Consider the following 14,188-nt stretch of genomic DNA (forward strand, 5'->3'; position numbering starts at 1 on the left):
GGCTCACCCTGTGCCTTAACAGAACGTAAATATGCTCTTTTAAATTGTCCAGTAGTCCAAGCAGTCAATAGGAGACTGGAGGTGGTTTGATGATGATACAAGAGGAAAGAACACCCTATTCTTCTTTCACACTTAGTCCCTCAAAAATCACTTTTTTCCCCTATCAATTTCCCCAAGAATTGCTCAACAAGCTCGACACAGAGAGGACAGAAGTAGTAATCTTCAGCTCCCTTTGACTCCACGTGGCAGCCTGTTCAACTGAGACTCCCACCCGGAGTTTGAAAAGTGCCTTTTTGGTGGATTGGGTGGCAATCAAGCTTTTGAGTCTTTGAGTTGTGGGTGATATGAGTTTGGGGTGGGAGAATGAGAGCGAGCTTGGCCTGATGAATTCTTGGGAAAGTACTGCAAGTGTTTATCGAGAACCATTCAAAGATTTTCTTGAGCATCTTGAATGTGTGAAAGTAGGAGATTGTGTTCACTTGGACGGTCATGGTGAGTTGGTTGTTGATTGCTATCACGAGGTTCTTTGTGTAGGTTGCCGGGAGGGTTGTGAGTTCGAGTTCGGCAGCCCACCAGGTGGATTCACAGCGGGTGTCTAGTCTAGTCTGGTCTAGGGTTTTTGTATAGCACATGGCTACCTGGAGGTCTCCAACAGAGGTTCCTTTATTGTAGATTGCTATTTCTGGCTTGTCTGTGTTGAGCTTGAGGCAGTTGATTTTCATCTATCTTTTAACTTTAGTCATGCATACAGAGAAATTAATTCAGGGTTTCGCTGTCTTGTCAGATATGGTATCGTCAGCATATTATATGATGTTCATTCTGTCAGCGCAGATGATGCTAGCAGATGGGGTCATCTAGGCATTAAGAAGCGTGAAGCTGAGTAAGGATCCTTGTGGAACTCCACCGATGAGGTTGTCAGCGTCCAAGATGAAGGGTCAGGCTGACCGAATGGCTGTGGCCTTTCAGGGAGGAAAAAATCCTTTGATGCTGACATCGAGCAGTGTTGGATAAGGATGGGGTGGGAGATGGTGTCAAAGGCTGCAGAAAGATCTTGTAGGATGAGAGCCATGGCCTCATATTTCCAAGATCATCCGGATGTCATTTGTGACACTTATGTGGACGATCTTTGTACTATGGATTGGACTGAATCTGGAATGAGTGATGTCAAAGAGGTGGGGGTTTGGTATTTGTTTAGCATCTTTTCCATTACTTTTGCCAGATAAGGTAACAGATAGATAGCTGGTAGTTGGTAAGCCTCTTCAGATCGGAAGAGGGTTTCTTGAGGAGGGGTAGCACTGTGGTGGGTTTCCAGGTATCTGGGAAGGTGACTGTGATGTCCTTTGATGAAGACGTGGTGAGGGCAGGGATCTGAGAGTCTCCAGAGCATATGGAGGTCAAGGTCATTGTGGTTTCTTGAGTGGTGATGGTAATCCATGTGCCAGGGTGGGACTCTGGGAGTTGGTAGATGGGCAACTGGGCTGCGAGGGTGGAAGAGTGTGGGCAGGGCTCAAAGTATTTATAGATGCTGGTGAATTTGCTGCTTAAGAAAAGGGACATTGGCCACACAAATCTCAATAAACCTACCAGACATCTCCATTTAAATGGACTCCTACTTGCACAAACAAAACCAGATCAGGTGGTCGTGCCTTCTCCTATGTCGTTGCTAAAGACTAGACGACCTGATCCTGCACAAAATGAGCTTCCTCCTCAGTTCCTCGTAGATAGCTACACACAGTAGAGACTTTAGGTGTGGCCGGTTGGGCCATTACTGACAGGATGAGGAGGGAAGAGCTGTGTATATCTTTGTTTACACGTGAAATGGCTGTGTCCTGCTTCCATACAAAGAGCTGCACAACCCCTGTAGTTAGTCTGGAACCAGGATAGGTAAGGCAGGATGCCTCAGAACTGCAACAAGAAACCTCTAACAGCTTATCTCATCTTCAAATGACACAACTGGGTATAAATATTGGACCTCTGGCACCAACTTTTACGTACACTTCCGGAACTCTGGATACTCTGCCAGGATAAAGGCCTGCCACTCCGCCGGAATGCTGCTCTGGAGACCTGCTGCCTTACTTTGCTGATCTGCTGCCTAACACCACCACAGACCACAACCTCTTCTAAACCATCGCTTTGCAACGCATGCTTGGAGCTGGCCCTGACATCCCTCATTGATGGAAGCCTTGCCAAAGTCACCAGATTTTGCAATGCAGCCTCGCGCATTCTCGGAACCGATGCATCGCCTCGACTGCATGACACATTGCCGCCGGAATTCGCATCGCAAACCCTCATTGACAGAATCTACAGCAATGACAAAGATCTTGCAATGCAGCCTCAACACACCTCGGAACCAGTGCATTGCCTCAGCTGTGTAATGCATCTTCAATACGGATCCTCGTTCTGCGAAGCATATCCCAATTTAATGTACTTTGTTCATCAGGCCTAATTGGGTTCCTGTAGAGGTCAATTGCTTCATCACAGTTGGACTGAACTTGTGACTTTGACCCGGTCCAGTGTGACCAGATATCCACAGTTGGCACTTGGTGATTTTTGGCTCTATTTTTATTCAAATCTTTAAAATGTAATCTCTCCGGTTCTACTGATTGGATTCAAGTTATTTTGGTGTTATTCTATTTAGTAAAAATGAATCTATGTTTCTCAATCTGTTCTGGGTTCCATATGTGGTATGTCTTCACTGTGTTTACTGTTTGGAGTGTTGCACAAATACTTTACACATTTCCTCTGAATTAAACCTAACTGCTTTGCTCCCCGAGGGTTGAGCTCAGGTTCATTTAGGGTTTGCTTGTGACTTCACCCTGAAAAGAATTGTGGTTGCTGCTTGGGAAGGGTTTCACCCCCCCTCATCCAGTAAACCAATTTCTGACAGAAATGTAATTGAATAAATTTGTCAAGGAGGATTGTAGGCTATGCCACAGTGGCATAGAGGATGGCAATTTGTTTTAGTAAACTATAACCCATGCTTCAATATGCCTAATGTATAATGCACAATGTTCATAACTTTACTTTGAATTAAACTGAGAGCCTATGATAGGCTGAACAGGGTCCCCCTGCCTGATTTTGCACTGTATGCAGCGTCATAATGATTTTGTTTTGAATGTCAACTACATGTGCCCTCTCGGGCCAGGAGCAGCCCCCCTTTTTCATGGCAGGCTCACTGCCATGGAAAGGGTTGTGGTTTGGCAACTACTTATATACTTGGCGGTGCCGCCAGGGCACCACCAGCATATTACTATGCCTCACCACTGCACAACCGCCGTGGGATCCTTGATACCTGGCGATCACAGTGGTCCTGTTGCGGTATTACCACCACACTCATAATACTGAGGGCGGGCCCACAGTGTGACAGTATTAGGACTGCCACCACAGGTTTGACGATCTTATGGATTGCCATACTTGTATTAAGGCCCTCAGTGTATTTCACAAAAAAAGCTGTCTTAGACCAAACCTACAAATTAATTGGTACCTGGTGTGATCCCTTTTATTGGTCCGACAAAAGAAGCTAACAAATTGTGTGGTTTGCACCCAAAGAAAATCTCATTTTAGCCTTTAAAGCTCATGCATTAATTAGTATGTGTGTGTGTTTTCTTGCTACAATAAATGGCATCACAACTTACAAAATGCAGAATTTCAGTTCAATTAATTATATTTGTACAGATGCATGCTATAGCATGAAGCTGATCAAGCACTAAACTTATCACACCCTAGACTAGATGTCTAACATCCTTACTACCCCTCTAACTTCAGCTCGGTTTACCGCTGAACATTTAAATTTGATTATATACCACCAGGCAGGTAATAGACAGTTAGGCCAGGCTTGCAACTGTTGATTCTGTTGCTTACTATGTTCTGTATTTTTGTAGGATTTTATTTATTCACATATAAATAATTTTTTTATTGAAGGTTTTATGTGCCTTTGCCCCTTCAGGTTTAGTGTATGGTCCTATGGTTTCGCCCTTGCACTGGTCTTTACTATCAACGAAATCAACAGAGAGCAGTTACTCCTCTCAAACATCACATTGGGTTTTCTTATCTATGATACATGCCAGTCACTGATAAGGACTATGCAGGGCACTCTTCAGATGCTGACTGGTCCGGAAAAGCCTGTCCTGAACTACAACTGTGAGCAATATTCACGTCTGGCAGCAGTGATTGGGGAAGCCCGTTCCACTGCATCAATTTCTATAGCCAGACTCCTGGGACTTTACAGATATCCTCAAGTAAGTGATAGGGAGCAGAGAATATTGTTACACTAATGGGGAAACAAGCATTTATAAAATTCTGTTTAATGTGACATGTATAAAGCAGTGGTGTGTGTCAGTCGATCATTGTGCAGTACATAATTGAGTAAATATCTATGCAAGTCCATGGAAGTGTAAGAATCCACAACGTTTCTTTTTTTAATAATAAAAATACGGGCCAGCTTGAATGGCTCTTTTTGCCCACAGGAATGCATCAAGAGGAAAGAGGAAAGAGATGGACTTGGTCTACTTGGTCTACTTGGCAGACATTCCCAGTGCTCTGACCCGCATGATGTCTCCCCATGTTCATCAGCCTGCATCTGTCAACTACCATATCAGCCCCTTATCCACCCCACCAGGTTCTCTGAGTCTCACACAGCTCTTGTGCACTGTCCCGAACATCCAGACTCCTAAAATCACATAATAAGCTTGCCCAATTCCTAATATTCATTTTGTCCCAATGCTGCTTTCGAGTCACAGAATATCCTGTGATGACACATCCAGTGCACCATGTGCATTTTAGGAGACTGCAAAAAAAGGACAGAATGCGGCTGACCACGGTTAAGCACATCAATTCCCAGGTAGAGATAAACAATTAGAGAGTCTGTGCAACTACTTCAAGAGCTCGCCACACTTCCACTCCACTGGAAAACTGAGAAGCAAATTTGTCTAAGAGGGAAGGTGCACCAGAACAAGGTCAGTGAACTCCAAGTACATCCAAAGTATCTTTATTGTTGTTGAAGTTAAAAATTGGACATCAGCCAACGTGTTTCGTTCCACAGCTGGAACTTCATCAGGGCTGAAAAAACATATATTCAAAACAATACTTAAGTCACGCTTAAGTGACGTAAAACAAGAACACAGAAAATACATACACCATATATATATGAGAAGCATACAGACAAATCAATAACATTAACTGAATGGCACAAAACATTTAAGCTACACAAAGCATGTGTATAAAAAAGTGTATGTTCTTGCAGCCCTGATGAAGTTCCAGCTGTGGAACGAAACGTGTTGGCTGATGTCTAATTTTTAACTTCAACAACAATAAAGATACTTTTGATATACTTGGAGTTTACTGACTTTGTTCTGGTGCGCCTTCCCTCTTAAACACATTTCAGGAGACTTGATTCTCCCAGTGTGATGGCGGCTCCCTGCACTGCATCACTTATTCAAATGTACCACCTTTCGTCTACCTATTGTCCTGGTTTTCCTTTGCCTCAGCAGAGGCAAGAGCTTCCTGCAATGACTTAGCAAGTCCATTGGTCAGATTCCAAGCATATCTTTACTTTCCTTTTCAATGTATTTCACATCCTACACATTTTGGAATGATTTAATTATTTTCTTTAAAATAGGAAACTAATCCATTGGCACAGTATGTAAGAAAAGTGTGGTGGTGCACACGTGATTCTCAATTCAATCTTGTATCATGTTTTAATAGATTATTATTTTTTATTATCCAATATTAAACATTATCCATGAGTGTCGAATCCCCATGTGCTTAACTTAGCATCACCACCATCCTTCTCCACCTTTCTGCTGATCATGGCCAGATTGGCCATAGGGGGCATCGGGCATTTGCTCCGGAGGCTGGAAGGGTGGGTGCCGGTTTTGGAGGGTGGGAGCTGGTTTCACTACTGGTGGACGGTTTTGCAACAATGCTGTAATATCAGCCCCAGTAACAAAAGCAGCAGTGCTGGGGTCTGGTTTTGTTAAGCAGTAGTGCTTTACTCAGAATGACCGAGCCGTATGGAGCAAAACCATACGTCTCTATGGGCCGTGTTTCCAAATGACCGAGTACAATGCTGGATTCGGACAGCCTTTCCTAATCATGCCTTCAGACTCAAATCAGCAGTTGTAATCAGACTTTGTTGGGCCATAGTGGGCCCCCCTGCACCCGTAGCCTTCCCATTCGGGCCTGTGGTGGTACTCATGGGTCTCCCTTTATCAGCCATGCACAGGGTGGCAGGCAACAGGGATGCCCGATTTTCCCCAGCCACTCCTTTCTTCCTGTCTTCAATGGGAACCTATGCATTCGGTAGGAACAAAGGCTCCCATTGAAGTCAATAGGAGTCCAACCCAATCGTATCTGGAAGCATCTGGATGCATCGTTCTCGGTTGGTCGGACTCTCCCAATCCGAGTAGGTCGGAAACCATAACCAAATTCATTCGGTCAGGAAGATTTCCAAACCTCATCAGTATAGGGCCCTAAGTCTGATATCACCAGCAGCATCTTGGTTTTATTTATATCAATATCCCTGTATTGTAGATTTCAGGGGGTTGGACTGTGTTCTCAAGAATGGCGCGGTAGCCCTGCAGCCATTGAGTTTTGTCCTATTTGATATTCTGGAAGTTTTTTTGACATATAATTTATATCTTAGGAGCTGAACGGCCCCATTTTACCTATTTTAGCTTTAAATTCCCTTTATTGTTTTGCTTTTTAAATTCTCTGTGAGATTTATGTTCACATGGGCATGGTTATTTTGACTTTGAGATCGTTATTTTAGGTTTCTTCATTGCATTTGCATTCAATTAAATTTCGATTCAGTAGTCCTTTATTCGGTTAAAATTATGTAACCATAGAAAATAGATAAACACAATTCATTCTTCCGACAATCTATTAAAAAATTTCATAAAATAGAAGACAAAACAAAAATGTTATAAAATCGCTCAGTACAATTCATAGACTGATGTGAATAATTAAGATCCAGTGTGTCCCACCAAAGGTCTTCTTTGTTTAAAAGCAATATCTAAATACACCATTGAAAAGCATGTGTGAGCATCAGTCAATAGTTGCAAGTACAATAAGGCTGGGTGAACCTGGATAAAACTCTCACACATCATAAAGTGCATTGTATCTCGAGGGAACATGTGATCACAAACACAATTTCCATGATCTCTTTCGTCCTTACTAAGATTTGGTATCAACAATAACTGATGTACCAAATTACGCCATAAGTTTGTAAAAAAAAATGGTGATAACCATTAGAGACAAATAAAAGATTTGGTGCCATATAAATATTTTTATGCAGAAGGACATAACCCCTAAATGCGGGTATAATAAGCTTTTCATCTTCTCTTAATGTTGCCACAAAAAGAAGTGTTTAGGGAACCACATACAGTCCGCCTTCACAATCTCATTAGGCTTATCAAAAAGTTCTCACTCCCCATTTGACAAATTGAATTGATGACATACCTCAGCCAGGAAATGGATTTCCATCTTTTCAGGGAAATATGGTCCCTTGAGACCAATCTATTTAATTACATTCTGGTCTAGTCCGGATTGTGAGCCACCTCATGAGCAGACGAAAACCTACAATGTCTGAAAGATATTAGAGCCCTACCTCTCCATGAGCTATGTAGAATGGAAATACTGAGGGACGCTTAGCAGACTTCTACAAAATGTTAACACACTACACATCACCACCATGCATTGTGCCCAAAATGCATTTTGCTTGGTACAGTTTCAATAATACTCCCAAAAGCTTCTTACCTAGCCTAGACACAAAACTATACATAGCAGTGATTGACCTTGAAAAGGTGTTTTTCTTACTCGTACTAAGCGGTGAAAGGTTACCTACACGATCAAAGATGACACCTAAGTAAGGAAAGGATGTAACCCTGGCCTTTGATTTAAACTGCCTTGTTTTAGTAGATTTGGGGCCCAAAACCATCAGAAAGGACCTATTATGGTGGATAAATCCAGAGCTTCCATAGAGACCACAAAGGAGTCTAATCGATGCGGTTCTAGATATTAAAACAGTGTCATCCTCATATAATAATGTAGTTATAGGGTACCTGTCCACCGTCAGAAAGTCAGCTTAATTCAATAACAGGTAACTTCCTATGCTATTAATGTATTAAGTAAAAAAACAACTCTGATATATTAGAATTCAAATCTGTAAGAATTATCACAATATGATAGTCCACTCCCATTGATAAGAGAATGCACTATAGCTTCACTCAATTGACTCTATGAAAGACTCACATAAGGTCCATGAAGAACAAATGTAGTGACCCTGACCTAGCAACCCCATATTTACTAACAATAATGTTACAGTTCAAGCTTTGATCACTCGTACATGAGCCGTGACTAAACCCAAACTTTAAGTCAGACAAAATACCATTCTTCTTGACCCACACTGTGAGCCTGGTGAGGATTACCATCACCAGCTCCTTCACAACAGAATACATTAATGAGATTTAACAGTAACAATAAGGGGAAGCCTTATCAATCTTTTTAATAATGGGAATAATTGTGGAAGTTGGCTATGAAGTTAGAATTACCCCCACAATGACTTTCTTGATAATATGGAATAACAACAGACCCACAGGTCTGGTTTACTAAAAAAAAAAGAGATCTGCCGGAATCCCATCAGGACTGGAGACCCAGTTGAACAAAAGCCCTAAGATAGCCAGTTTCACCTCCTCGTGGATGACTACCAAAGTAGACACACCTTCTGGCTAGGGATCTCAGCATGCCAATCTGCACAATCAAAATTATAAATCCCTTCAAATTGATTTACCCAACTATCTGGGTAAATGTGAGTGGCAAACGATCCCAAAGCAGTGATGACAAAAAATGTATAGTTAACTATGTCCAAGAACATAGAGTGGTGTTGTAGGTATTTTCCTTGAAACAACTCATCCCATTCCCAAACCTCTTCGCTGATCACTATCTTCCTCTTTTCGATCTCTATTTTATGAATTATGACCTGTAAAAGTTGGGGGAAGGGCACTTAGCTAATCTAAACTCAACACTTGTGATTGTGATTGGGTTCTTATATAGCGCGCTACCACTCCAAGGAGTATCTTGGCGCTACGACTCCAGGATGTTAAATAGATATGAGAGGTAATGATGTTTTGGTGAGCGTGCAGGGAGGGGATCATAGCAATGCTTTATAGTCTGATTCTGACAGGGAGTAGATCCAGGTTTTTAGGTTTTTCCTGAAACTGAGTTCCGTTGTATTTTGGCGTAGAGACAAGGGGAGGTTGTTCCAGGCCTTTGCTCCGATGACTGCAAGAGATTTTCCTCCCTTGGTCGTTAACCTGAATCTAGGGACTTTAAGTTGGTTAGTGGTAGATGACCTGAGGGTTCGTTTCGGCTGATATGCTTGAAAGTACTTCCTCAAGTACAGCGGGCCTAGGTTGTGGTAGGCTCTGTAGGTGATGGTGAGTACTTTAAAGAGGATGCGTTTATGCACCGGGAGCCAGTGCAATGCATCCAGTGCTGCCGATGCTGAGGACCTTCTGGGTAGTTTCAGTACAAGCCTGGCTGCTGCGTGTTGGACCATTTGCAGTCTGTGCAGGGCCGATTTATTCAGCCCTGCATACAGACTGTTGCAATAGTCCAGTCTGGACGTTATGAGCGCTACAGCCACTGTCCGCCTGGCACTTAGGGGAAGGAAATCAAAAAATTTCCTAAGGCTTTTGATGGTTCTGAAACAAGTCCCAGCTACTTCTTTGGCTTGTAGACTGAAAGAGAGGGTATTGTCGAACTTGATGCCCAGGTTTCGAACAGAATTAGTTGTCTTGGGGGGGGGGGGGGCTTCCACCATTCCCGGCCACCAGTCCTTTGGAGAGAAACAATTATTGAGGCCAAAAGGAACAATCTCAGTTTTGGCTGAGTTACATTTTAGATGATTTTGGGTCATCCACTCAAAGGTTGCTGATAAGCACTCTTTCAGAGTTTGTTCAGCGTCAGTTTGATTTTTGTCAAGGGTCAACACGAGTTGGGTGTCATCGGCATAGGCAATAGTACTGATGTTAAAGGTGGAGATAAGTTCCAGTAGCGGTACCATATAAAGGTTAAAAAGGGTTGGGCTCAGGCTTGAGCCCTGCGGCACCCCAGATGTCAGGAGCTTCTCCTCAGAAAGAAAGTTGCCTAGCATGACAACCTGCCGTCTCTGCTCCAGATAGTTCTTAAGCCATTCGAACACGGTTCCTGCTATGCCAGCTTTGGTCAGGCGGTGTAGCAGGATAGCATGTGACACCGTGTCAAAAGCCGCAGAGAGGTCTAATAGGATCAGGACAGCCATTTTTCCCTGATCTAAGGCTGCTCGAATAGTTTCAGCTGAGGATAGTAGCGCTGACTCAGTGGAGTGGTGAGCCCTGAAACCGGCTTGGCACGGATGTAGTATATTGTTGTTTTTTATGTGGGCCATCAGTTGTTTGTTGACAAGGGATTCGGTGATTTTGCATACTGCTGGGAGGAGGGAAATGGGGCGCAGGTTAGACAAAGTCGTGGGGTCTAACTGCGGCCAGTTTCCATTGTGAAGGAATATCCCCTGTTTGCAGGGACGCATTAATAATAGAATTAATGCAAGGGTTGTCCTCGTGTATTATAGTTCTCAGAAGTGTTGGGGGACAGGGGTCAAACGGGGAGCCCGATTTGGTGGCCAATATCCTTTGGTGGGATTCTTCCAGCGTAATATGGCTGAACTTTGTTCACCAAGGATGGGCTGGATTGGAGCCAGGATTTGCCTCAAAGTTTTTTAGGACTGGTTGTGGGAAGTCTTTCGTCAAGGTGTCGATTTTTTGGGCAAAGTAGTTTGCGATGTCGTTGCACAGGGTCTGGGACGGTGGAATTTCTCGTGATAGAGCTTTAGGTTTGTTGAAGCTGTTGACTATTTTAAAGATGTCCTTATGTTTGTTTTTGGATGCTTCAATGTATCATGTCCCAGGTCACCTGTAATCCAGTTATGCCATACTGAGAATTGAAATCAAGCTAGATTGTACCCATTTTCTTATTATTTCACCCAGCAATATTTCAGTTAATAAACTTAATGCTTCATTTTGGCACAGTTGCTTAAGTGGGAATTGAGGTCAGTGCAAGAGTGGGGGAGAAGTTAAATAGAGGCAGTTGCGAGAAAAATAAAAAAAATTCTCTTAGCAGAAAGCAATACTGGTATTTTACTGACCTCTGCTGGTGGTTTTCTATCAAGACAGTTAAATAGAGGCAGTTGAACAGAAAAAAAGTTTCTAAGCGGAAGTAGACAAGTCCTAGGGCTGATTTCCAAAGCCCACATAGTACATTTATTTATTTTATCTATTTATAATGTTGAAGTTTTATAGAGTGCGACATGGCCCGTTAGGGTTTCAGAGCGCTTTACAGGGATTAACATGTTACGTAGAGGTTAGGCATAGGCAAAATACAAGGAATGGGGTTAAGGGAATTGAACACAATAGGACAAACGCCAAAGTTATATAACAATATTCAGTGCAGTACCAAAATCAGCGAGCGACAGTTCAGCGAAAATGATCAATTGTATACTAGGGGACACAATCATAGGAAAAGGCGGAGAGACCCGGCAGAACATATGAAGGGGTGAGAATTGGTACACAGGGAGGGCCACGCAGTACAGGAGATTATCCACAGAAACAAAAGCCATGATAAAAGGCGGTATTCATGACAAAGGAGAGTAAGAGGAGGAATTTGCTCTTTAGGAAGCTTTTAGCTTCCTTTTTGAAGATTGACAGAGAAGGCATTTTTCTGATAGAGGATGGTAGCGAGTTCCACATTCTTGGTGCAGTGTCAGAGAACACTTGGTTATATGTTTTTTCCTTGGGGAAGTGGGGTGGCTGGAGCACAAGGTCTCTGGTGGACCAGGTACCACATTTTTCTGGGTGAGATATGCCGGAGAGTTCATATACAGGGCTTTGTGTGTGATGCAGGCCAGCTTGAGCTGAATTCTGGCCTCAAGAGGAAGCCAGTTCAAGGCCTTCAGATGTGGAGAAATGTGGTCAAATTGCTTTAAGCCAGATAAGATTCTAGCTGCTGCATTGAGGCAAGCTTTAGAGGGGCCGTGGAAGTCTTTGGCAGGCCAGATAGGGTAGAGCAACTGTATTCAGTTCTGGAGTTAGCTAACGCCTGAACATACACATATAAGTATATAATAAGGATATACTAAAGTATATACTAGAGGTCTTGAATGCTCGAACTAAAAAGGAGATCTTCAGACCCTGACACCCAGATGCCCTTCTGCTCAAGGTCTGCGCTGCTTGCTGAGATGAAGTCCTTGGGGGGGGGGGGCAACGACCCCTCCTGTTACCTCCAATAAGTCCCATACAGTGGGATTGCTAAGAAGTCTTTGGATCCCACGCCCTCCTTTCCCCACCACTCTGCAAACACTCCTCCTGGCACACTACTAGTTGGGGGATGAAGTCCAATATACTACTGAGGAGCTTTAGGGGCCAAGAAGCCTTCCTGGTATCTCCTGTAAGTCCTACGCAGCGGAATTCCTGAGCGCTGGTCGGAGGCACAGCCCCCTTTATCCACCACTCTGCAAACGCGATTACTAGTTAAAGAAGCATTTCCAGTGTAATAGGTCTTGCATTTGTGAAAGTGACGGCTATTGGTATTGTAAATGTAAAAGTTTTGTACTAATGTTTTTTGGGAGTGGAGTGGATGTATGTTGTGTTTAGTGAAATTATACGGTATGTTGTGCAGTGAAATTATGTTGATTGAAAGTACGTGGTATTTAGTGAATAAGAATTATATAGAGTGATATTATGTGGTATGGAGCGTAATTATGTGGAATGGTAATCCGTGTTGTGTAGTGGTAACCTCAGGTTTAGTCTTCTTTATTTCCATAGAAGATAAACTATGAACTTGATTAGACAAAAAAAAGAAGGAACCACTGAGGAGCACTTCTGGACCTAGTCGGAGGTATGAGCATTTGACTGTTAGGCTGCACCGATTTTCGCATAATTATACAGTTTCCGCATTTGCCACATTATCCATTGTCTGCTGCATAATCTGCAGATTTGAACCAAAAAAAATAGTTTTTAGCTCAAACGGCTCAAACGTTACCAAAAACGCAGCGACAAGTTTTACAGCGTAGTGGAAGGCCCTTTGCAAACCTGGAATGGTCACCTGTTACTTATTGCTAAATGTGGGTGTTAAATTGGTACTAATGGTGCACAAACCACTCTTTCTGCTTTCTGTGCCTCTCTTGCCTCTTTCTGCATTTCTCTTGCTTCTCTGTGCACCTTTCTTCCTTTTTCCGTACTTCTTTTGCCTCTATCTACACATCTCTTTCCCTTTCTCTACCTCCCTTCATTCTGCACCTCTCTTCCTTATTTCTTCTGCACCTCTCTTGCCTCTTTCTGCACCTCTGGTGCTTCTTTCTGTATCTCTATTGCCTCTTTTTGCACCCTCCTCCCTCTTTCTGAACCTCTCTTGCCACTTTCTGCACCTCTCTTGCCTATTTCTGTACTTCTCTTGCCTCTTTCTGAACCTCACTTGTTTCTTTCTGCAGTTCCCTAGCTTCTTTCTGCACCTCTGCTGCTTCTTTTGAGATTGACTACAAACTTTATCGCGCTAACGGGTGCACTAGTGACGCATTTGGGACTAGTGTTTTAAAATTGTAATTTTTTTAAAATACAGAATCTTTTAAAATTGTTTGAGCACTTTACTTGAATAACTGAATTACTGTAATTGGTCGCGCTACTCCCCGGTCCACCGCAGCGATCGTAGGATGTTTGCGTGGAGGGAGGAAAGCGCTAGTGTTGCCGGATCACTTCTTGGTGGGTAGACATTTTACCAAGGGCGACGGTCTAGTCTCCCCGCACCTCCCTGACTACAAAAGGGCGGGACTCCTTAGCGCTCGAGAGATTGACTACAAACTTTATCACGCTAACGGGTGCACTAGTGACGCATTTGGGACTAGTGTTTTAAAATTGTAATTTTTTTAAAATACAGAATCTTTTAAAATTGTTTGAGCACTTTACTTGAATAACTGAATTACTGTAATTGGTCGAGCTACTCCCCGGTCCACCGCAGTGATCTTAGGCTGTTTGCGTGGAGGGAGGAAAGCGCTAGTGTTGCCGGATCGCTCCTTGGTGGGTAGACATTTTACCAAGGGCGACGGTCTAGTCTCCCCGCAACTCCCTGACTACAAAGGGCGGGACTCCTTAGCGCTCGA

The 14,188-nt window shown here is 43.2% G+C and overlaps 1 protein-coding gene across 1 annotated transcript in view; it reads left to right on the forward strand.

The window, feature by feature from the left end:
• The first annotated feature begins 4,025 nt into the window (after positions 1–4,025).
• Positions 4,026–14,188, forward strand: part of LOC147678451 (extracellular calcium-sensing receptor-like) — a 58,355-nt gene continuing 48,192 nt past the window's right edge. Inside the window, exon 1 of the mRNA XM_086946582.1 lies at positions 4,026–4,238. Within this exon, the coding sequence (XP_086802708.1) occupies positions 4,083–4,238 (156 nt within the window). The 5' untranslated portion in view covers positions 4,026–4,082. The remainder of the gene's footprint in view (positions 4,239–14,188) is intronic.

Source organism: Lissotriton vulgaris, chromosome 12, assembly GCF_964263255.1.
Source record: "Lissotriton vulgaris chromosome 12, aLisVul1.2, whole genome shotgun sequence".
Taxonomy (NCBI): domain Eukaryota; kingdom Metazoa; phylum Chordata; class Amphibia; order Caudata; family Salamandridae; genus Lissotriton; species Lissotriton vulgaris.